The sequence below is a fragment of the Protopterus annectens genome, chromosome 11.part0 (genome assembly GCF_019279795.1).
Source record: "Protopterus annectens isolate FY-2018-M chromosome 11.part0, PAN1.0, whole genome shotgun sequence".
Taxonomy (NCBI): Eukaryota; Metazoa; Chordata; order Ceratodontiformes; family Protopteridae; genus Protopterus; species Protopterus annectens.
In genome coordinates, this window is record NC_056745.1 from 1,035,769,579 (window position 1) to 1,035,795,608 (window position 26,030).

General features: G+C 43.7%; 1 protein-coding gene across 3 annotated transcripts in view; it reads left to right on the plus strand.

Annotated features, from left to right (window-relative positions):
• Window positions 1-26,030, plus strand: part of GRAMD4 (GRAM domain containing 4) — a 2,037,033-nt gene that overhangs the window by 1,606,266 nt on the left and 404,737 nt on the right. For all 3 annotated transcript variants that reach the window (XM_044088380.1, XM_044088381.1, XM_044088383.1), the window contains one exon: window positions 18,666-18,757. In XM_044088380.1, coding sequence (XP_043944315.1) covers window positions 18,666-18,757 — 92 coding nt within the window. The remainder of the gene's footprint in view (window positions 1-18,665; window positions 18,758-26,030) is intronic.

Consider the following 26,030-nt stretch of genomic DNA (forward strand, 5'->3'; position numbering starts at 1 on the left):
AGATACTACAGGGTTCCTGAGTCCCACAAGTTTCTTTTCAAAAATCCTGTTGCAGATCCCGAGACTATTTCTCAGGGGCCCAAGGGCATTAAAGCCTCTACTGCAAAAAATCCTACCCCTTCTGATAGAGACTCCAGGGCACTGAATAGATGGGGTAAAATGGTTTATTCTTCTGCAACTTTGGCAATCAGAGCTTTAAACTGCCAATCACATATGTTAAAATGTCAACAGCATATTATTGGACTGCTTAAAAAGAAAATTATGTGGATTCCTGACTGTGTGGAAAATAAAGATTTACAGGATTTAATGCATTCTGCTGAACAAGTTGGAAAACATACTTTGCAATGTGGTTTTGATTCTTTAGAGGCTTCTTGCAAGGCTGCTGTTACTGGGTCTGTGCTTAGAAGGCATGCTTGGCTTAAGGAGCAATCTTTGCCTGATCATGTTAAAGCTAAATTGTTGAATGCTCCTTTAAATCAGGACCTCCTGTTTGGCAACAAGGCTGAAGTAGTCCTTAAAAAGATGGAAGATAAAGCAAAATCTATGCAAACTGTTAAATATGTTTTACAAGTGCAACCTCCAAGATTCAGTAGGCACTGGCCTACTAAGAATTGGTCCTTTCCAGATGTTCTTCATCTCACATTGCTGCAGTCCTAACACTTGGGTAGTCCGCTGTCCCAGTCGGCCCGAATACCAAAGTATAAGGCTGACGTTGGTCAAGGCGCATTTGTCTGACATCAGGACGTCAGGGTACAAATGCGCATGACCGACGTCATATCCTCAGTCTTTTTTGCCGCATGGTCCGATGCAGAAGCAGTATTGCGAGTGCAGGTTGGCGTTCTGAAATTTTCTGAAGTCGGAGTTTCAGACCGAATCAAAGTTGGCTAAGTACCCCGTTGGGGAATATTTTGGTTTTTTCTTGCCTCAGTCTTTAATCGGATGTCAGAAAAAGTGAATAACTGTATTTCTTGTGGGAAACAGATACCTCATAGAGATTACCATACCTTGTGTATACCTTGCTTAGGGCCTGAGCACGACGTTGTTGGCTGTCGCTCTTGTGCTAGATTTAACAAACGCACTATTAAGAGAAGATTAGATTGTGCCAGGTTAGTTTTTGGGAAGCGTTGTAATTACAACATGCCGACGGATGCACCGGCCCGCTTCATCTAAAAGCGCAAGGACAAAGCAGCGAAGCCTAGGGTGGAAGAACCGTCTGTCCCGGACGTCGGTTCTTTAGAGGGCTCAGTGGAGCCGGTGGTTCTACCAGAAGTTCCTTTGGATTCTCAGGGAGAGACTTTACTGTTACAAGATGTGTCCTCTCAGGAGGTAGGCCAGGCTGAAGGGGCTTCTCAGCTAGCTGTTCTCCCTCCCTTCCTAAGGTGGTTAGGCCCTCCCTTCTGTTTCCAAGGCTTCTTCTAGAGGCAGGCCAGGGTTAACTTGAGTGGGGGTCTCCCCTAGTTCTTCATGGTCTCTGCCTAAGAAACATATGCTTAAAATGGCAGAAGATTTGATTACTATGATTAGAGGTTCTATGCCCCCCCCTGATAAGAGGCCTAGAGTGGAACCTGAGCTTGAGAGTTTTGAGCAGTGTTCGAGGCTTCTGAGTCTTCGCTGAAGACTTGCAGGAGTATCCTCCTTATTCTGATTCTGATGTAGATGACTCTACACCTTGGCTTCTCCTCCTGAGGATTTTTCTTTTCAGAGACTCTTCATTCCATGAGGGAGCATTTTAAATGGGAAGGTCAAGATTTCTCTGATTCCAGGAAAAGGCTTAGGGAATTTTTGTTTCTACCCCAGCATAGGCCTTTAGCTATACCTCCTGTTCTGGATGTGGTAGAGGATGTTTTTGCAGAGGCTTCCCTGAACCCTGATTCTTTGCCTCCTGCCCCAGTTAAACCGGATAGGTATTATAGGGTGCCTGAAGCTCATAAGTATCTTTTTAAGAGTCCTAGGGCAGACCCAGAAACTGTTTCTCAGGGCCCTAAAGGTGTTAAGGCTTCTGTTGTTAAAAATCATGTTCCTTCTGATAAAGAGGCAAGGGCTTTAGATAGATGGGGAAAGAAGGTGTATACTTCTTCCACTTTAGCTATGAGGGCTTTGAATTGCCAGTTTCACATGTTGAAATACCAAAATTATCTCCTTTCACAATTGAAGTCTAAGGTAGATGCTGTGGCGGAAGGTATTGAGTGTAAAGAGTTGCAGGATTTAGTTCATGTTTCTGAACAGGTGGGTAAGCATTCCTTGCAATGTGGTTTTGATGCTGTACAGGCCTCTTCGAGGGTGGCAGCCACTGGTTCTGTTCTTCGAGGCACGCCTGGCTGAGGGATCAGAATTTAGCTGAACATGTAAAGACAAGGATTTTAGATGCTCCTTTACAATCTGATGTGTTATTTGGTGCGTCTGTGGAAGCAGTTTTAAAGAAAATGGAGGACAAGGCTAAGTCTATGCAGACTGTTAAAGATTTTTTGCAGGTTCAGCCTCCAAAGTTTAGTAGAAATTGGCCTACTAAGGGGTGGACTTATCCTTCTTATGATTCTCAGTCTAGGGGTAGATCTAGACGTGGTAGGGGCAGAGCTCAAGGTTCTTTTAGGCCTAGAACAGGCAGTTCGCCTGCCCAGTCTTCTGGTGAGGGCAGGGGTCAGTCCTTTCGTAAGCAGACCCAATGACTTGCCTTTTCAGCTGCCAGAGCCTTCTCGTCTGGCAGCACCTTTGGGAGGAAAGCTGGCACTTTTCAAAGAAAATTGGAGTGTTATTACCCAAGACAGATGGGTATTGGATATCGTTCACTACGGTTACAGGTTTTATTTCCATACCTTGCCTCCTTTCAAAGGCATGCCAGATATTCCTCCTATACAAAGAAAAGAGGCTCACAGGCAAATTTCTCTGTTACTCCAGATAGGGGCCATTCAGCCGGTTCCTGTGCCAGAAAGGGGCCTAGGATTTTATTCTCGCCTGTTCCTAGTACCAAAAAAGGGGAACATGTGGAGACCAATTTTGGATTTGTCTATCCTTAACACTTATCTGGACATTCCCAAGTTCAAAATGTTGACGTTACAACAGCTTTTACCTCTGCTGGGCAAAGATCACTGGATGGTAACTTTAGATCTCAAGGAGGTTTACCTTCATGTGCCTATCAGACTAAGTTGCAGGAAGTATCTGCGTTTTCGAGCTGGGAATTCTCATTATCAGTTCTCTGCATTGCCCTTTGGCTTATCTACTGCGCCCAGAGTATTCACAAAAGTTCTGGCTCCAGTGATAGCTTACTTCAGGCTAAAAGGAATACAAATCTATCCTTACTTGGACGACTGTCTGATTCTGGCTCAAGAAAAGGACGAGCTTCTTCAGCATCTGGAATATGTGATAGCAGTGCTAAGATGCCTGGGGTATTCTGTGAACGAAATAAAGTCCAGTCTAGTACCCTCTCAAGACATGTGCTTTCTGGGTGTGAGACTGAATACAGCAGCCCAGATGGCCTTTTTAACCCCGGACAAATAAAAGAATCTTTCCCTTTACTTCCATCAACTATCTCTTCAGTCCGGGCTGACTGCAAGGACAGTCCTTCAAGCCTTAGGGTTCATGGCATCTTGTATTCTGGTGCTTCCCAATGCCAAACTGCATATGAGGAAGCTGCAATGGTATCTAAAAAATGTATGGACACAGCACTGCCAGGATTTGGACACTGTCATTCCAATATTACCTTGCATTCAAAAGGAATTTTTGTGGTGGGCTCAGGAATGTCACCTAAACAAGGGACTCTCTGTGACCCGGCCAGAGGCGAGTCAGATTCTAACGACAGATGCCTCAGACATAGCTTGGGGAGCTCATCTGAATGGAAAGTGGATACAAGACAAGTGGCCTGCCAGACTACAGCATCTACATATCAACATGAAGGAGATGTTAGCAGTCCAGTTTGCATTAATGGCTTTCAAGGAGTTACTTCTTCCAGGACAGGTGTTGATTCTAACAGACAACACAACTGTCATGTGGTACATCAACAAGCAAGGGGGAACACATTCTTATCCTCTATGCAGGCAAGCAATGATTTTGTGGGAGACTGCGCTCAGCTTGCAGCTAAATCTTCAGGCAAGGTTTCTGCCAGGAGCACAGAACTCCTTAGCAGATGTGTTAAGCAGGCAAATCATGGATCCCCACGAGTGGAAACTGGATCTTCATGTATTTCAAAAATTGACAGTGTCCTGGGGAACTCCAGACATAGATCTGTTCGCTTCTCCACTAAACCACCAGCTGCCAAAGTTTTGCACGAAAAGGTTTCATCACACAGCTTGGAAAGTGGATGCTCTTTTCGCTCAGTTGGGAAAATCTTCATGTGTATGCCTTTCCACCTCTGCCTCTCCTCCCAAAGGTACTCCTAAAGGTCAGACAAGACAAGCCAAGGATGATTTTGATAGCTCCAGATTGGCCTCGGCAACACTGGTACCCATTACTGAGGAATCTGGTAAGGAAGCCTCCATGGCCTTTACCTTTAATTCCACACCTTTTGTCTCAGAGGGACGGTCATCTACTCAATGTCAAGCTTCACTCTCTTCATCTAACAGCCTGGCATATTCTGTTTTGAACCACAGCAGGTCTCAACTTCCTCAACAAGTTTTGAATGTGATTATGGAAGCCAGAAGACCTAGTACACGTAAAGTGTATGCAGAAAAATGGAAGAGATTTTTATTTTGGAGTGCAGCAAAGGATTTGGATGTTTCTGAGCCTAATTTGAGTGTGGCTCTTCAATATCTTACTGAGTTATTGGACAAAGGTTTGTCTTTCTCTTCCATTAAGATTCATGCTGCAGCAATTTCAGCTCACTATGATTGTGACCCACCATTGTTTTCTCATCCTTTGTTCAAGCAATTTCTTAGAGGGGCAAAGAATATAAGACCCCCGCGTAGAGCTCCTACTCCTGCTTGGGACCTCAATTTTGTGTTGGAGAAACTTACTCTACAACCTTTTGAGCCTGCGGCTACTGCTGAATTGAAATATTTGTCATGGAAGACTGCTTTTTTGTTGGCCATTACTTCTGCAAGAAGGGTTTCTGAATTGCAGGCCCTTATGGCGGTTGAGCCTTTTTTGATTTTTCATAAGGATAGGGTATCATTGCGTACTAATCCTTCATTTATGCCTAAGGTGGTTTCTAGTGTGGCTTTAAACCAAACTATTCATTTGCCTACTTTTTATGCAGATCCCCAAAATAGGGGGGAAAGATTTTGCACACTTTAGATGTACACAGGCAGTTGCGTTATTATTTAAGCAGGACTAGGGATTTTAGGCAGTCTCAGCAGTTGTTTGTTTCTTTTGCTTTGTGTTCTCAGGGCAAGCCTGTGTCAAAACAAGCTATATCTAAGTGGATTGGGTTTTGCATTGCATTCTGTTATTCCCATCGTGGCAAGGAGATTCCAGCTGGGATTAGGCCTCATTCCACTAGGGCTACTGCCACTTCAACAGCATTTCTAAGGGGGGTGGCAACTAAGGATATTTTGGAGGCAGCTACTTGGAGTTCAGTGCATACTTTCTCCAAGCATTACCACCTTCCTCTCTATTCTAAATCCAGGGCTGGTTTTGCCACTGCTGTGTTGCAGGGCATTTTGGCAGCTCCTGCTTCATTATAGTTTAGCCATCCTCCCTTACCTCTGCTTTGGGATTCTACCCAAGTGTTAGGACAGCAGCAATGTGAGATGAAGAACATAGTACAGTTTTGTACCTACCATAAATGTAGATGTTCGAAGATCCACATTGCTGCAGTCCAATTTACCCTCCCTCCTTCCCCTCTGTGTTTGGGGGTGGTTGTGTGGGTGGGGTTCTATTTTTGTAATTTTGTATATATTGTACATATATTAGGTACAGGAGTGTTTGGTGTTTTTTGGTTTTGGCCTTATCTTTTTAGGGTCTTCTGACATCTGGGGCAAGAAAAGACTGAGGATATGACGTCGGTCATGCGCATTTGTACCCTGACGTCCTGATGTCAGACAAATGCGCCTTGACCGACGTCAGCCTTATACTTTGGTATTCGGGCCGACTGGGACAGCGGACTACCCAAGTGTTAGGACTGCAGCAATGTGGATCTTCGAACATCTACATTTATGGTAGGTACAAAACTGTACTTTCCTTCCAGGTCTTCTCAAGCCAAACCCAGACACAGCAAAAACCCCAGGTTTCAGTCCCAGGGGACTCTCAGAACAAAGCAGTGGGGGCCTCCACTTCCAAATCTGGAAATAACAAGACACCCCCATATGGTAAACAGTCTCAATTACTTTCTTTTAAAATTCACAAGCACTTATCTTTTGACCGCCCCTTTGGGAGGAACGATTCCTCTTCATGCAAAGAACTGGGAACTCATAACCCAGGACAAATGGGTTTTAAATATAGTGTCCCAGGGATACAGATTTCATTTCCACACATTGCCAACACCAAACGGGTGGCCAGACCTGCCCCCAAATCAGTGGGCAGAGGCTCAAAAACAAGTACTTTCCCTCTTAAGCATGGGGGCTATTCAACTGGTACCAGAAGAGGAAAAGGGACAAGGTTTCTACTCCAAGCTTTTTCTGGTACCCAGAAAAGACAAATCATGGTGTCCAATCCTGGACCTGTCTACTCTAAACACCTTTCTGGAGATTCCAAAATTCAAGATGCTGACTCTGCACCAATTACTTCCTATGCTAGGCAAAGATTTCTTACAAGTGCAACCTCCAGGATTTAGTAGGCACTGGCCTACTAAGAATTGGTCCTTTCCAGCTCTTTCCAGATCCTCTCACACCAAACCCAGACACACCAAAAGCACCAGGTTTCAGTCCCAGTGGATACTAAGTATTGGTCCTTTCCAGTTCCTTCCAGGTCTTCTCAAGCCAAACCCAGACACAGCAAAAACCCCAGGTTTCAGTCCCAGGGGACTCTCAGAACTAAGCAATGGGTGGCTTCCACTTCCAAATCTGGAAATAACAAGACACCCTCCCATGGTAAACAGTCTCAATGACTTTCCTTTAAAATTACCAAGCACTTACCTTTTAGCCGCCCATTTGGGGGGAAAGATTGCTCTTCATGCAAAAAACTGGGAACTCATAACCCAGGACAAATGGGTTTTAAGTACAGTGTCCCAGGGATACAGATTTCATTTCCACACGTTGCCAACACCAAACGGGTGGCCAGACCTGCCCCCAAATCAGTGGGCAGAGGCTCAAAAACAAGTACTTTCCCTCTTAAACATGGGGGCTATCCAACCGGTACCAGAACAGGAAAAGGGACAAGGTTTCTATTCCAGGCATTTCCTTGTACCCAGAAAAGACAAATCATGGCGTCCAGTTCTGGACCTGTCTAGTCTAAACACCTTTCTGGACATTCCAAAATTCAAGATGCTGACTCTTCACCAGTTACTTCCTATGCTAGGCAAAGATGCCTGGTTGGCAACTCTAGATTTAAAAGAAGCATACCTGCACATCCCAATCAGGGAATCTTGCATAAGATATCTACACTTCAAAGCAGGCTACTTGCATTATCAGTTCTCTGCACTGCCCTTTGGCTTGTCTACTGTGCCCAGAGTATTCACAAAGTGCCTGGCTCCAGTAATTGCATTTTGCAGGCAAAGAAATATTCAAATATATCCATACCTGGATGAGTGTCTAATTCAGGCAGAAAACCAGGGCATTCTTCTAAATCATCTGGCATTTGTAAAAAAAGGTTCTAACTTGTCTGGGGTACACCATAAACAAAAATAAATCACAACTGGTACCCTCTCAACAGATTACATTCCTGGGTGCAAGCTTGAATACAACTGCCCAGATGGCTTTCCTCACGCCAGAGAAGCAAATTCATTTGGTAACTTACTTCAAACAAGTGGCCACAAAAGCCCTGCTATCTGCAAGACAAATACTGCAAGCCTTGGGGTTCATGGCCTCCTGCATTCTTCTAATTCCATATGCAAGACTGCATATGAGGAAACTACAGTGGTACTTAAAAATGGAGTCAGCATTGTCACAGCCTGGAAACAATGATTCCTATCATACCTTGCCTACGCCTGGAGTTCCTATGGTGGGCAGAGGCCTGCCACCAGAACAAGGGACTGCCATTCACACTACCCCCTGCCGCCCAAACCCTAACTACAGAGGCATCAGTTTATGCACGGGGGGCTCACCTGGCAGGTAAGTGCATTCAGGGCAAAAGGAACCCAAATCAAATGCACCTACATATCAATCAAAAAGAAATGTTAGCTGTACAGAATGCTCTGACACCCTTCAAGGACTACATTCTTCCAGGACTACTAATGGTAAAGACGGACAACACTACGGTTATGTGGTACATAAACAAGCGGGGGGGGGGGGTACACATACCTACCCCTCTGCAGACTAGCCATGGCATTGTGGAACACGGCCTTGAGCTACCAAGTGCACCTACAAGCTCAATTCCTGTCAGGAAAATTAAATACACTGGCAGACAGACTAAGCAGAAATCTCATGGACCCACATGAGTGGAAACTGGAACCATGGATTTTCAACATGTTGACAAGCAAATGGGGGAGCCCAGACATAGATCTATTTGCCTCCCCCCAGAACTACCAGTTGGACAAATTTTGCACAAGGACTCCCCACAAAAAAGCCGGAAAGTGGATGCTCTGTCCTTCAGCTGGAAAAACCTATCAGTCTACGCCTTTCCCCCTCTGCCTCTACTCTGCAAAATTCTGTTAAAAGTTAAACAAGACAAACCAAGAATGATTTTGATTGCTCCAGAATGGCCAGGCCAACACTGGTACCCACTCCTGTGCAATGTGTCTCAAGTACCTCCATGGCACCTGCCTCAGACACCTTCCTTGCTGTCTCAGCAGGAGAACCAAATTCTGCCCCATCAGCTCCCAACATTGAACCTTGCAGCTTGGCTAATCACTTAAATTCACCCTTAGCATCCCTCAGCAAACCTGTGATGGATGTCATCTTGGAGGCGAGAAGACCTAGTACTAGAAAATCTTATGCTGACAAACGGAAAAGATTCTGTGCCTGGAACCAATCTTTAGGGATGAGCACAGCAGCGCCCAATTTACCTCAGATTTTGCAATACTTAACTGAGATGCTTCACAAGGGCCTGTCTTTTTCCTCTATTAAAATCCACGCTTTAGCTATTTCAGCTCACTATAGCACAGAACCACCCCTCTTTTCTCATCCCCTGCTCAAACAGCATCTCAGAGGAGCAAAGAACTTGAGACCACCCAAGAAAGCTCCTACCCCTGCTAGGGACCTTAACTTTGTTTTGGAGAAACTCACTCTACCTCCTTTCGAGCCAGCTGCTATACTGCAGACTTAAAATTTCCGTCTTGGAAAACAGCCTTCCTTTTAGCAATGACTTCAGCTAGAAGGATATCTGAATTACAGGCCCTTATGGCAGTGGAGCCTTTCATCATCTCTCATGCGGACAGGGTATCTCTGAGGACCAATCCATCCTTCGTGCCCAAGGTGGTTTCCACTGTGGCTCTTAATCAGTCCAGTCATTTGCCAACCTTCTTTCCCAATCCACAGAACAAAGGGGAACGGATTCTGCAATCCTTGGATGTGCACAGACAACTTAGATTCTACTTAGAACTAAATTTCGAAGAAAATCTGAACAATTACTAGTAGGATTTGCTGCTGGGGCAGAGGAGAAGGCGATTTCAAAACAAACCATTTTTAAATGGATAAACCATTGCATTCATTTCTGCTATAAGCACCATGGAAAACCTATCCCCCAGGGGATCAGATCTCACTCCACCAGGGCTGCATCTACTTTTGCAGCTTTTCTCAGAGGTGTTCCTACCAGGGATATTCTAGAAGCTGCTACCTGGAGTTCTGTACATACTTTCACCAAGCATTATCATTTACCAATTTTCTCTAAATCCAGTGCTGGCTTTGCCACTGCTGTCTTGCAGGGCCTTATAGCTGGTCCAAATGCTGTATAAATCCATCCTCCCAACCATAGCTTTGGGAATCTACCCAAATGTAATGACTGCAACAGTGAAACACAAAGAACATAGTACAGTTGTGTACACTTACCATAAATGTAGATGTTCGAGTGTATTCACTGTTGCAGTCCTGGATGTTCATCGTGCATACAGCTGCAGTCATAACAGATGGGTTCTCCTGCAGTCAGGCGGGTCCTCGGTCGGCCGAATTCCAAAGTCTAGGTCCGGCGTCTGTTGTCGTCGCTTCTTCCCTGACGTCAGTGCGACAAAGATATAAAGGAACCAGCCGACGCCATTTTCTTCAGTCTTTCTTGCCGCGCGGTGCCCGAAGCAGAAGCAGTTCGCAAGTGCCGGTCGGCCAGCTCCTGAGATTACGAAAATTTGGAAGCTAAGTCTTCTTAAAAGCTAAGTACCCCATTGGGGAAACTTTTCTTGCCTCAGACCGATGTCAGACAAAGTTAATAATTGTATTTCTTGTGGGAAGCAAATACCGCATAAGGATTTCCATTCCCTCTGTATACCTTGTTTAGGCCCAGACCACGACGTCTCGGTCTGTCGCTTTTGTGCTACATTCAACAAACGCACTATTAAGCGTCGGGCGGAGTTCGCCCAGCATTATTTTGGGAAAGCATTTAACTATACTATGTTGTCGGATACTCCGACTCCGGTTTTGTCTAAAAAACGCAAAGACAAGGACCGACACACGAGGTCCGCGGCCTCTACCTACACCACGCCAAAGCCGACTACACGTGGTCCGGTTCTCAGCGGCCACGCAGCCCCTGATTACCGGCGACACTTCTTTGACGGTGTCTCCTGTGCCCGAGGTCGCAGGCTCCTCGCCCACCCCGACTACAGATACCAAAGCCACTCTTGGCGTTGAAACTCAGAATGTGGACAGGTCCACCTCCACTCAAGGTGTCTTGAGACCCTCCTCTTCTTTCTCCATCAAGGCTTTCACAAAGTCTAAAGCAACCATGCACTCTAAGAGACCAGCTACACAGGGCCCATCTCCAGGCCCCATGCCTAAGAAACAGATGCTTAAAATGGCTGAGGATTTAATTACTCTAATCAGAGGTTCTCAGCCCCCACCGGACAAAAGGCCCAGAGTGGAGGAAGATTCCCCCTCCTCTGATCAGGGCTCCATTATTTCAGAGCACTCTGATGATCAGGAACTTTCTTACTCTCGTTTTGAAGACTCTGATGCGGAGGAGTCCATCCCTTCTGTATCCCCCCCTGAGGATTACTCTTTTGGGGAAACTTTTACACCTTAAGGGAACACTTCCACTGGGAAGGCCAGGATTATTCAGATTCTAAGAAAAGGCTCAGGGAATTTCTCTTGTTACCTCAGGACAGGCCTCTGGCTATACCTCCTGTCTTGGACATCCTAGATGATGTTTACTCGGAGGCCTGCCTTAACCCGGACTCTCTCTACCTCCAGCTCCAGTTAAGCCTGACAAGTACTACAGGGTTCCTGATTCACACCAATTTCTATACAAAAGCCATGCTGCTGACCCAGAAACCATCTCACAGGGCCCCAAGGAAGTTAAGGCCTCCATTGCCAAAAACCCATTGCCTTCCGAGAGAGATTCCAGATCCTTAGAAAGGTGGGGAAAAAAGGTATATACCTCGGCTACCTTATCCATGAGGGCCTTAAACTGTCAGTTTCATATGCTAAAATACCAACAGTTTTTGTTATCACAATTGAAAAGTAAAATGTCACAACCTGAACAACCAGACTTGAAGGAGTTGCAGGATTTGATGCATAGTGCAGAACAAGTGGGTAAGCATACCTTACAATGTGGTTTTGATGCTCTAGAGGCCTCATGTAGAGCTGCTGTTACTGGATCAGTCATACGTAGGCATGCCTGGCTCAAGGAACAAGCCTTGCCTGATCATGTCAAAGCTAAATTACTAGGCGCCCTCTTCAAAAGGATGTACTATTTGGTGCTAATGCTGAGGAGGTATTAAGGAAAATGGAGGAAAAGGCTAAATCAATGCAAACTGTGAAAGAATTTCTACAGGTTCAACCCCACATTTTAGTAGAAATTGGCCTTCCAAAAACTGGTCCTTTCCTGCCACAGACAGACCCCAAAGAGGAAGATACAGGCGCCCGAGGGGCAGAGGACAATCCCAAGGATCGTATAGAGGCAGACAATGGCAAGCTCCTACACAAAGAGGTGGTGAGGACAACTCGCAATCTTTCAGAAAGCAAACCCAATGACTTTCCCCTTTGTATGCCAACCAGGTCTCAAATGGCAGCCCCCTTAGGAGGAAAGCTGGCATTATTTTCAAAAAATTGGCATGTTGTCACAAAGGACAAATGGATCCTGGACATTATAAACAGAGGCTACAAATTCCATTTTCACACCCTTCCAAAAATGAGAGGCATGCCAAACCTGCCACACAATCAAAGGGCAGAGGCACAAAGGCTTATTACAGATCTCATAAACATGAAAGCTATTCAAGAGGTACCTACGCACGAACAAGGTCAAGGTTTTTATTCCAGGCTATTTTTGGTGCCAAGGAAGGGAAAAGATTGGAGACCTATTTTGGATCTATCCATCCTAAACACATTTCTATTCGTACCAAAATTCAAGATGCTCACTCTACAGCAACTTCTTCCCATGCTGGGCAAGGAGTCTTGGCTGGTAACATTGGACCTCAAGGAGGCATACCTGCATGTCCCAATCAGACAAAATTGCAGAAGGTACCTCAGATTTCTTGCAGGTTCAACCCATTATCAATTCTGTGCATTGCCCTTTGGCTTATCTACTGCGCCCAGAGTATTCACGAAATGCCTGGCATCAGTAATTGCCTACTGCAGACTTCAAGGGATACAAATATACCCCTATTTGGACAACTGTCTGATCCAAGCGGACAGCAAGCACATTCTTCTGAAACATCTGGCTTATGTAATAATGTTATTGAATTCTCTGGGATACACAGTCAACAAAAAGAAATCAAGGCTAATACCCTCTCGGAAGATAATTTTCCTGGGTGCCAATTTGGGCACAAACACCCAGATGGCCTACCTCACGCCAGAGAAGCAGGGGCAACTAATTCAATACTTCAGAACACTAGCAAATTGCACCAGGCTGACTGCAAGGAAAATCCTGCAGGCTCTGGGATTCATGGCATCTTGCATCTTACTAATCCCATGTGCAAAGCTGCATATGAGGAAACTACAATGGTACCTGAAAAACATATGGTCTCAACACAGCCACAGTTTGGAAACAATAATACCACTAATTCCATGTCTGCAAAAGGAATTTCTGTGGTGGGCTCAAGCATGTCAAATAAACACAGGTCTTCCATTCAGCAAGCCTCAAGCAAATCAAGTCATCACAACAAACGCCTCGGACTACGCCTGGGGGGCGCACATGACATATCGGTGCATTCAGGGCAAATGGTCCCAAAAAGAAAAGCACCTTCACAACAATCAAAAAGAAATTTCTAGCAGTAATAAATGCTATTATAGCTTTCAAGGACCTTCTACAACCAGGTCAACTATTGATAAGAACGGACAACACCACAGTTATGTGGTACATAAACAAACAGGGAGGAACACATTCTTACCCCCTATGCAGACTGGCCATGTCACTTTGAAACATGGCCATGGACTTACAAATGGAACTACAAGCACAGTACTTGCTAGGCAAGGAAAACACGCTGGCAGACAACCTAAGCAGGAATATGACAGATCCACACGAATGGAAATTGCATCCAAAAGTTTTTACAGAAATAATCCAAGAATGGGGAAGGCCAGACATAGATCTCTTTGCCTCCCACAAGAATCATCAATTGACAAAATTCTGCTCAAGGATCTTCCATCCAAAGGCTTGGAGAGTGGACGCTCATTCTTTCAGTTGGACATCAATGACAGTTTATGCCTTCCCTCCTCTTCCTCTGCTACCCAAAGTTCTATTAAAGACCAAAGCAGACAGACCAAAGATAATTCTCATTGCTCCGGACTGGCCAAGGCAACACTGGTACCCACTCCTGAGGAGCCTGACGCATTCCCCACCATGGACCCTGCCTCTAATGCCTCTTCTTCTGACTCAGCACAGTTTCAAAACTCTTCACAGCCAGCTAAAAACACTCAATCTAGCCGCATGGAAGATTCCTTAGCATCACAACAGGCCCTACTCTCCAAGGAGGTGCAGGATGTCATTTTGGAGGCCAGAAGGCCATCAACTAGAAAAGCTTACTCCGCAAAATGGAAACGTTTTTGTCTGGAATGAGAAAAAGGGCCAGGATCCTGGAAAACTGAATTTACCTCAAATACTACAATATTTGGCTGAACTGCTAAGCAGTGGACTTTCTTTCTCCTCCATCAAAATCCATGCCTCAGCCATTTCTGCAGAATACAACACTGATCCACCTTTATTCTCTCACCCTCTCTTAAGACAGTTCCTCAGAAGGGCTAAGAATTTAGGGCCTCCAAGGAAACAACCAATACCTGCTTGGGATTTTAATTTCATTCTGGAAAAACTGACCTTGTCTCCCTTTGAGCCAGCTGCCTCATCAGATTTGCAATATTTGTCCTGGAAAACAGCTTTCCTTCTGGCTATCACCTCAGCTCGTAGAGTTTCAGAGCTACAGGCTCTCATGGCTGTCCAGCCTTTTATCATCTTCCATCAGGACAGAGTTTCCTTACGAACCAACCCGTCCTTTATGCCTAAAGTGGTATCCAGGGTAGCTTTAAATCAGGCCATACATTTACCTACTTTTTATCCTAATCCTCAAAACAAAGGGGAGAGATTACTACATTCCTTGGACATCCACAGACAACTGCGTTATTATTTGGACAGAACAAAGCCTTTCAGAAAATCAGAACAGCTCTTTGTGGCCTATGCGGTAGGAGCTCAAGGGAGGCCAATTTCCAAACAGACAATCTCAAAATGGATAGCCCACTGCATATGCTTTTGCTATTCCTTTCATGGCAAAACTGTTCCTACTGGCATTAGAACTCATTCCACCAGGGCCACAGCCACCTCTGCAGCCTTCCTCAGAGGAGTTCCTACCAAGGATATTTTGGAAGCAGCCACTTGGAGTTCTGTGCATACCTTCTCCAAGCACTACAACCTACCATTATACTCCAAATCTAAAGCAGGCTTTGCCACTGCAGTCTTGCAGGGCATTTTGGCTCCTCCTAGTTCCACCTAGTGCCTACCACCCCTTTCTTAGCTTTGGGATTTTACCCATCTGTTATGACTGCAGCTGTATGCACGATGAACATAGTACAGTTTTGTACCTACCATAAATGTAGATGTTCGAGTGCTAATACAGCTGCAGTCCAGGTTTCCCTCCCTCCTTCCCCTCTTGGGACAGGCCTATAGGCTAACACATCCTCATACAACCTGATTGGGGTTTTCATTTATGATGTATTTCCTTGCAACTACTGTATTTTGATTATATTGCACTGCATTATCACACAAATTTATGTATTGCCTTCCTTCTGGGGGCACCTGACATCTGGGGCAAGAAAAACTGAAGAAAATGGCGTTGGCTGGTTCCTTTATACCCCTGTCGCACTGACGTCAGGGAAGAAGCGACGACAACCGACGCCGGACCTAGACTTTGGAATTCGGCTGACCGAGGACCCGCCTGACGGCAGGAGAACCCATCTGTTATGACTGCAGCTGTATTAGCACTCGAACATCTACATTTATGGTAGGTACAAAACTGTACTTTACCCTCTCTCCAGCCCCCTGTTTTTCTCTGACTATACCTCTACTTTCTTGTACTATGCTTAAAAGCCTTTTTGGTGTATTTGCTTTTGGTTGGAGGTATATTTTTGTGTTTTTAATTTTATTTGCTTCCCATTTGGGGAGCACCTGACATCTGGGGCAAGAAAAACTGATGTAATGGCGTTGGCTGCATGTTTTTATACCCCTGACGTCATGGAAGAAGGGACAGCAACTGACGCAGGACCCAAGACTTTGTTAATCAGGCCGACTGAGGGCAACCTGCTAGCAGATTACCCAAATGTAATGACTGCAACAGTGAATACACTCGAGCATCTACATTTATGGTAAGTGTACACAACTGTACTTTATTCAACATGTTGACAAGCGAATGGGGGAGCCCAGACATAGATCTATTTGTCTCCCCCCAGAGCTACCAGTTGGACAAGTTTTGCACAATGATTCCCCACAAACAAGCCTGGAAAGTGCATGCTCTGTCCTTCAGCTGGAAAAAAAACTGTCAGTCTACGCCTTCCCCTCACTGCCTCTGCTCTCCAAAGTTCTACTAAAAGTCAAACAGGACAAACCAAGGATGATCTTGATTGCTCCAGACTGGCCGCTCCAACACTGGTACCCCCTCCTGCGCAGTGTGTCGCAGTTATCTCCATGGCACCTGCCTCAGACTCCTTCCCTGCTGTCTCAGCAGGAGAACCAAATGTTGCACCCTCAGCTTCCAACATTGAACTTTGCAGCCTGGCTAATCACTTAAATTCACCCTTAGCATCCCTCAGCAAACCTGTGATGGATGTCATCTTGGAGGTAAGGAGACCTAGTACTAGAAATTCTTATGCTGACAAATGGAAAAGATTCTGTGCCTGGAACCAATCTTTAGGGATGAGCACAACAGCACCCAATTTACCTCAGATTTTGCAATACTTAACTGAGATGCTTCACAAGGGCCTGTCTTTTTCCTCCATTAAAATCCATGCCTCAGCTATTTCAGCCCATTATAACACAGAACTTCCCCTCTTCTCTCATCCTCTACTCAAGCAGTATCTCAGAGGGGCAGAAAACTTGAGACCACCCAGGAGAGCTCCAACCCCTGCCTGGGACCTTAACTTTGTTTTGGAGAAACTCACTCTACCTCCTTTCAAGCCAGCTGCTACTGCATACTTAAAATTTCTTTCTTGGAAAACAGCCTTCCTTTTAGCAATCACTTCAGCTAGAAGGATATCTGAATTATAGGCCCTTATGGCAGTGGAGCCTTTCATCATCTTTCATGTGGACAGGGTATCTCTCAGGACCAATCCATACTTCATGCCCAAGGTGGTTTCCAGTGTGGCTCTTAATCAGTCCATTCATTTGCCAACCTTCTTTCCCAATCCACAGAACAAAGGGGAACGGATTCTCCATTCCTTGGATGTGCATCGACAGCTTAGATTCTACTTGGACAGGACTAAACCTCAAAGAAAATCTGAACAACTGCTGGTAGCATTTGCTGCAGGCGCAGAGGGGAAGGCTATTTCAAAACAAACCATTTCTAAATGGATAAGCCATTACATTCATTTCTGCTATAAGCACCATGGAAAACCTATCCCCCAGGGGATCAGATCTCATTCCACCAGGTCTGCATCTACTTCTACAGCCTTTCTCAGAGGTGTTCCTACCAGGGACATCCTAGAAGCTGCTACCTGGAGCTCTGTGCATACTTTTACCAAGCATTATCATTTACCAATTTTCTATAAATCCAGAGCTGGCTTTGCCACTTCTGTTTTCCAGGCCCTTATAGCTAGCCCTAATGCTGTATAAACTCGTCCTCCCAGCCATAGCTTTGGGAATCTACCCAAATGTAATGACTGCAACAGTGAAACACAAGAGCATAGTACAGTTGTGTACACTTAGCATAAATGTAGATGTTCGAGTGTATTCACTGTTGCAGTCCTGGTTACCCACCCTTCGGCCCCCTAACTTTTTTCTGGCTATACCTGTACTTTCTTTTACTATGCTTAAAAGCCTTTTTGGTGTATTTGCTTTTTTTTTTGGAGGTATACCTTTGTGTTTTTATGTTTATTTGCTCACCATTAGGGGGGCATCTGACATCTGGGGCAAGAAAAACTGATGTAGCGGCATCGGCTGCATGTTTTATACCTCTGACGACATAAAGTCATGGAAGAAGGGACAGCAATCGACGCAGGACCCAAGACTTTGTTAATCAGGCCGACTGAGGGCAACCTGCCAGCAGATTACCCAAATGTAATGACTGCAACAGTGAATACACTCGAACATCTACATTTATGGTAAGTGTACACAACTGTACTTTATCATTGCTTGATTGCTTAAAGCATTTGTTTGTTTGTAGCATGTACCCATCCAACAATATTAAATGGTTAACCTCTTCTGGGATCTGTGTAGATGCATTATTCATGAGTTGTGATGTCATCATTGTGCTGCAAAAGATAACTTGTTGATATTAGCAAACTGAAGTCTGCACGTTTGTAAATGAAGTTAATAAAATTCAGTGGATGTGGTTATTTCTGTTGCCTCTAATAGTTTAAAGTTATCCTTAGTGGCCACTACGACCTTTTTTCTTAGAATTACTAAAATAATTAGTGGTTAATGAGATTCATCAGAGGACCATTTCTTAAACTTTTACAGAGCAATTATCACCTCCATTGAACCTTCTATATACGCACCCTTCATGTTCAGGAGAAAGAAACGTGGTTTCAGAAGTTTCATGATTCAGCGCTTTGTATACTGGCAAACACAATGAAAACTGCAGTTCCAAAATGTGACATTTATAAAAGTTTATGCCCTCTCATTTTGGACTAGATACGATGTGTTCAAAATTTTGTTTATTTGAAACTTAATGCCTTGTACATATGGATGGATGAGACCATCATAAAAAAAAAAGTTATGGCTAAATACATTAACTTTTTCTGTATGTGTTCTGCTTCTGTGAACAAATGTCATATTTTTATTTATTTAATGATTGATTGATTGATTAGCTGCCTACTTTGGATTTATTTGTGAGAAAATTGTTTCTCTGTTTCTTCCAGCTTTACATGAACGCTGTGTGGCATGGATGGGCCATTCCTATGTTCTTCTGTTTAGCAATTCTGAGGTTATCTTTAAACTACCTCATATCAAGGTATTTATTTTCTGTTTATTTACAACTGCATTGAACAAAAAATATTTGTAATTTTGGTTGTACAGAAGTTTATGTGCAGGTATTTTTAACAAAGTGATGGCCTGACCTTGACCACCAATCTTTGCCTCACATGCAAAGTTATGCTTTCCCATTTATTTTAACTTATTTAAGTCATTAAGTGTGTGTACCCTTTTAGATCGTCTATGACATCCTTTTAAGTGCATTGAAGGCTACCTCATAGTGGTGAAAACCACTTTGCCTGATGTGAATTTCTGCATTGCCAGTGAAGGATCAGTTTGATTCCCAAACTGTCTGATATCCAAGAAGAGTGATAGAGTAAAATCTCCCCCCACCCCTCCAGACTACTGGCATGTGAGCATTGCACCTTCTGAGTTGTGGCACATGACAAGTTGACCTCATGCTGATTAGGTTATTTGGTAATCTAGCAAGTATTCTGAAACTGGACGTGAACCTGAAGAACAGCCTCCTCTTACCACTTTTCACGTCACCTGAGTCCCTTGTCTCACTAGTGACAGCTGAAGGTACTCCCATTGTGCCATTCATGACCAACCTTAACTCAGCCCTGTAGTACTAGTCACTAAATGTCTGTGGGAGAGCGTCATCAGGGGATACAGTCTGACACCAGTGCCATGTACTGTGCAGGCCTTTCACACAGTGGCACTGCCTACTATTTGGGAACCTCCTGCTCACCCCCCTTTGCTTATTTTTTTCCTCTTCTTGTACTCTAAGGCACAAGGTGGGTATAGTCTGACACCTACTAGAATCAGTAGAAGAAAGATAATGCCATCAATCTTTGAGACATACTGGACTGGGAAATCTGGAATGACTGAGATCCTTATCTGTGATACAGACAGTTATAAGGTCCCTTACTTCTGTCTTTCCTCTGAATAATGCGTGATCCCTTTCTGGTAGCTTCCAGCTCTCAATGAATAATTTCTACCTTCCAGTGTATTTTTTTCACTTCTTACTTGGATATGTGGCCAAATGGGAGCTTGTTATTAACAGAGAGTACCCATGTTCCTGATGGCCGTGTCAGATTTAAGTGAAACATTATCCGCATAGTAAGCAGAAATAATGCTAGATTAACAAAACCACATGGGCTTGCTAGTGATTCCTTCTCAGTGCAGCATTTCCTTTCTAAATGTCTGCTCATTTATAAATTGCACTAAGGTTGGATGTTTGTATGTTGTGGGACATCTGCTGCCTAAGTATATGAATGTGAATTTATTTTTTTCCCTGTCTTTGCATTTTAAATACTTGTAAAAAATAACTGTTTTAGGAAAAACAAGTACTGATCTTAGATCTGATGTTATGATAAAACAATATGTTTATAAACAAGAAAAAACCCTAGCACTGGAAGGACCCAAACCAAAATAATAAACTGTGAACTTTTCAGAAAGCAGAAAACTTTAACGCTCAACTATAACACCACATTTTCATTGCAAAGGACTTCATCAGATACATAATACAATTCTAATACTTCCTTTACATACTGCAGAAACAGCATGTCATTAAAACAGTTAACCAATAGAAACCCGAAAACCAGTAAATCCATATGTTCTAACCTTACATCAGAAACATTTCAGTATGTACATATCTTGAAAAATATTTATACATAAAACAATATAACGAATAAAAATGTAAAAAAAATATATATATATATATGTGTGTGTGTGTGTTTGTATATATATATATATATATGTGTGTGTGTGTGTGTGTGTGTGTATATATATATATGTGTGTGTGTGTGTGTGTGTGTGTGTGTGTATATATATATGTGTGTGTGTGTGTCTATAAAAGATATAGCTGTACTAACTACAAACTTAGTACAAATTAATGAAGGCAACATCGACATCTAGTGGAGGAATCTTTAAATTACAGTAACATATGTAAATGTGTGCCTGTGATTATCAGAATTTCCTTAGCTAAAACAACTGTTAAGTCACTGAATATGAAATGTATAATATAGAACACCCTACCTATAAACCTGTTTATAGCGTAGCAGATCTTAATTTTAGAACCAAAAAGAGCACTAATGTTGTGAGTCCTCAGCAATAAATTTATTGCAAGTAGATTAAATCAAATATTGAATATAACAGTTTGGATTATACAGCCGTGGTGGCTACTTCAGCATTTATTTTATTCTCATCAGACTGGCTGCAGGAACGTTCGGGTGGTGACTACAGTGTGTTTTGTGCACTCTACTTTTTCTAAAATTGTGGCTTGTAAACCATGAAAAGGACTACCATGTGCTTCCAAAAAATGTTGTGCCACTGAACTCTGTTCCTTTTTATTTCATATATCACGAACATGTTCTAATAGCCTTATTTTAAAAGCTCTTTTGGACTCCCCCCACATAAAACTTATTGCAAGGACATCTGAGGGCATAAATAATGCCCTCAGTGTCACACCTATAGTTCCCACAAACTTCAAATCTTCGACCATTTAAGAGTCCAAAATAAGGCACAATAAATTTTCATGCCTTGCATTTGCCACATCCTACTGTCTTTTTTATTCTTAATAACTCACATAAGACCTCATTGGGTCTGCAGAACCTAGACATCAGCATATAAAAACATCATTGTTAAAATTCATTACATAAGCTCCTTTATAATTTTCATCATTACATTCTGTATTACCATCAGCACAAACATTTAACTCATTCCCCAATATGGGACTATATTTCTCTTGTCTATTTCTCTTAACTTCCTCAATAACTGCTTCAATGAGATTGATAGGATAATTTCTCTCCAAAAACATCTTTTTAAGTTTAGAACACTCTTCTAGGATATCTAAGTTGTCTGAGGTCATTCTTGATCCACGTATGAACTGGCCCTTTATGACACTCTTCTTTTGTCTAAATGGGTGCGCACTACTAAAAAATAAATAAGAATTAGAAAAAAGTATGTTTCCTAAAAGCTGTAGATTTAAAACCCACATTTCCATAACCTTATTAATAGTGATGTCCAGATAATTCACCTTATCCTTCGTAATGTTATAGGTGAATTTCAGAAATTATGTACTCTAGAAATTCTTCTTTCTTATGGATGCTGTCCAAAAAAATACTTGTATCATCTAAAATCTTTTCTATAGATTCCATTTGTCTATTAAAAAAGAATTAAAAATGTATTTTTTCTCTCTTTTTTTAATTTATCCAAGTCTTTTAGGTTTCTAATACCATGACAGGAATGGACCCCATTCCTAAGTCAAAGCACGATTAAAGTTCATGAAATTAGTATTATTTCACTCTTTGATGTTAGCCAAAAGTGCTCTTCGCAGCACCCGCAGTGTGCCCAGTAATGACTCCTCCTGCAATTCGTATGGTGATGTTCTTCGTCTTCCCTTGCTGCAGTCCTGACTATTGGGTATAGTCCGCGTCCCAGTCGGCCCGAATACCAGAGTATAAGGCTGACGTCGGTCATGGCGCCTTAGACTGACGTCAGTACGTCAGGGTACTAATGCGCATGACCGACGTCATTTCCTCAGTCTTTTTTGCCGCATGGTCCGATGCAGAAGCAATTTTGCGAGTGCAGGTTGGCGTTCTGAGATTTTCAAACCGGAGTTTCAGACCGAGTACAGAGTTGGCTAAGTAACCCGTTGGAACATTTTGTTTTTCTTGCCTCAGTATATTACGGATGTCTGAAAAAGTGATTTACTGTATTTCTTGTGGCGAGCAGATACCGCATAGGGCTTATCATACATTGTGTATACCTTGTTTAGGGCCTGAGCACGCCGTTGTTGGTTGCCGCTCTTGTGCTAGATTTAATAAGCGCACTATTAAGAGGAGGCTTGATTGTGCTAGGTTAGTGTTTGGGAAGCGTGGCAACTATACTATGCCGTCGTGTGCTCCGACGCCTGATTCATCTAAGAAACGCAAGGACAAAACAGTGAAGTCTAGGGTGAGGAACCGGCAGTCCCGGACGTCGGTCCTTTAGAAGGCTCAGGGAGCCAGAGGTTTTGCCAGGAGTCTCTATGGAGTCTCAGACAGAAACTTTACTGTTACAGGATGTGCCCTCTCAGGAAGTATGCCAGGCTGAGGGGGCTTCTCAGGTAACTGTTCTTCCCTCTCTTCCCAAGGTAGTTAGGGCCTCTCCTTCTGTTTCCAGAGCTTCTTTTAGAGGAAGGCCAAGTTCAGCTTCTGTAGGGCTTCTCCTAGTATTTCGGGCTCTGTGCCTAAGAAACATATGCTTAAAATGGCTGAAGATTTGATTACTCTGATAAGAGGCCTAGGGTGGAACAGGAGTTTGATAGTTTTGAACAGTGTTCACAGGCTTCAGAGTCTTCTGTGGAAGACTTGCAAGAGTTTCCTGCTTATTCTGATTCTGATGTGGATGACTCCACTCCTTCAGCTTCTCCTCCTGAGGATTTTTCATTTTCAGAGACTCTTCACTCCATGAGGGAGCACTTTAAATGGGAAGGCCAAGATTACTCTGACTCCAGAAAAAGGCTTAGGGAATTCTTGTTTTTGCCTCAGCATAGGCCCTTAGCTATTCCTCCTGTGTTGAATGTGGTGGAGGATGTTTTTGCAGAGGCTTCTTTGAACCCTGATTCCTTGCCTCCTGCTCCTGTTAAGCCTGACAGGTATTATAGGGTGCCCGAAGCTCATAAGTATTTGTTTAAGAGTCCCAGGGCGGACCCAGAAACTGTTTCTCAGGGGCCTAAAGGTGTTAAAGCTTCTGTTGTTAATAATCCTGTACCCTCTGATAAAGAGGCAAGGGCTTTGGATAGGTGGGGTAAGAAAGTATATACTTCTTCCACTCTAGCCATGAGGGCGTTGAATTGTCAATTTCATATGCTGAAATATCAGAATTATCTCCTTTCACAATTGAAATCTAAGGTGGATGCTTTGGCGGAAGGTATTGAGTGTAAAGAATTGCTGGATTTGGTTCATGTGTCTGAACAAGTGGGTAAGCATTCTTTGCAGTGTGGTTTTGATGCTGTTCAAGCCTCCTCGAGGGTGGCTGCTACTAGTTCTGTTCTTCGCAGACATGCATGGTTGAAGGATCAGAATTTAGCTGAGCATGTTAAGACCAGGATTTTGGATGCTCCTTTACAGTCTGATGTGTTGTTTGGACCGCCTGTGGAAGCAGTTTTAAAGAAAATGGAGGACAAAGCTAAGTCTATGCAGACTGTTAAAGATTTTTGCAGGTGCAACCTCCAAGTTTAGTAGAAATTGGCCTGCTAAGGGGTGGACATATCCTGCTTATGGTTCCGAGTCTAGGGGTAGATCTAGGCGTGGTAGGGGCAGGGCTCAAGGTTCGTGTAGGCCTAGATCAGACAGTTCACCTGCTCAGACTTCTGGTGAGGGCAGGGGTCAGTCCTTCGTAAGCAGAACCAATGACCTGCCTTTTCAGCTGCCAGTGGACTCTCGTCTGGCAGCTCCTTTGGGAGGAAGATTGTCTCTTTTCAAAGAAAATTGGGATTTAATCACTCGAGACAGATGGGTGCTGGATATCATTCATCACGGGTACAGATTTTATTTCCACACAATGCCCCCTTTCAAAGGCATGCCAGATGTTCCTCCTCCACAAAGAAAAGAGGCTCTCAAGCAAGTTTCTCAGTTACTCCAGATAGGGGCTATTCAGCCAGTCCCTGTGTCAGAAAGGGGCTTGGATTTTATTCTCGCCTGTTCCTAGTACCAAAGAAGGGGAACACGTGGAGACCAATTTTGGATTTATCTATCCTCAACACTTATCTGGACATTCCCAAGTTCAAGATGTTGACGTTACAGCAACTGTTACCTCTGCTGGGCAAGGATCACTGGATGGTAACTTTGGATCTCAAGGAAGCTTACCTTCATGTGCCCATAAGGCTAAGTTGCAGAAAGTATCTGCGGTTTCGAACTGGAGATTTTCATTATCAGTTCTCTGCATTGCCCTTTGGCTTATCTACTGCGCCCAGAGTATTCACAAAGGTTCTGGCTCCAGTGATAGCTTACTTCAGGCTTCAAGGCATTCAAATTTATCCTTACTTGGACGACTGCCTGATTCTGGCTCAAGAAAAAGAACACCTTCTACAGCATCTGGAATATGTCATAGCAGTGCTAAGATGCCTAGGGTATTCTGTGAGCGAAATAAAGTCCAGTCTAGTACCCTCTCAAGACATGTGCTTTCTGGGTGTGAGACTGAATACAGCAGCCCAGATGGCCTTTTTAACCCCGGCCAAACAAAAGTCTGTCACTTTACTTCCATCAACTATCTCATCAGTCCGTGCTGACTGCAAGGACAGTCCTTCAAGCATTAGGGTTCATGGCATCTTGTATTCTGGTGCTTCCCAATGCCAAACTGCATATGAGGAAGCTGCAATGGTATCTCAAAAATGTATGGACACAGCACTGCCAAGATTTGGACACTGTCATTCAAATAATACCTTGCCTTCAAAAGGAATTCTTGTGGTGGGCTCAGGAATGTCACCTAAACAAGGGACTCTCTGTGACCCGGCCAGAGGCGAGTCAGATTTTAACGACAGATGCCTCGGACACTGCTTGGGAGCTCATCTAAATGGAAAGTGGATACAAGACAAGTGGCCTGCCAGACTACAGCATCTACATATCAACATGAAGGAGATGTTAGCAGTCCAGTTTGCATTGATGGCGTTCAAGGAGTTACTTCTTCCAGGGCAGGTGTTGATTCTGACAGACAACACAACTGTCATGTGGTACATCAACAAGCAACGGGGAACACATTCTTATCCTCTATGCAGGCAAGCAATGATTTTATGGGAGACTGCGTTAAGCCTGCAACTGACTCTTCAGGCAAGGTTTCTGCCAGGAGCACAGAACTCCCTAGCAGATGTATTAAGCAGACAAATCATGGATCCCCACGAGTGGAAACTGGATCTTCATGTATTTTAGAAATTGACAGTGTCATGGGGAACTCCAGACATAGATCTGTTCGCTTCTCCACTAAACCACCAGCTGCCAAAGTATTGCACAAAGGGGTTTCATCACACAGCTTGGAAAGTGGATGCTCTGTCTTTCAGTTGGACAAACCTTCATGTCTATGCTTTTCCACCTCTACCTCTTCTTCCAAAGGTATTACTAAAGGTCAGACAGGACAGGCCAAGGATGATTTTGATAGCTCCAGATTGGCCTCGGCAACACTGGTACCCACTTCTACGGAGTCTTGTAAAGAAGCCTCCATGGCCTTTACCTCTGATTCCTCCTCTGTTATCTCAGAAGGACGGTCATCTGCTCAATGTCAAGCTTCAATCTCTCCATCTCACAGCTTGGCATATTCTGTGTTGAAACATG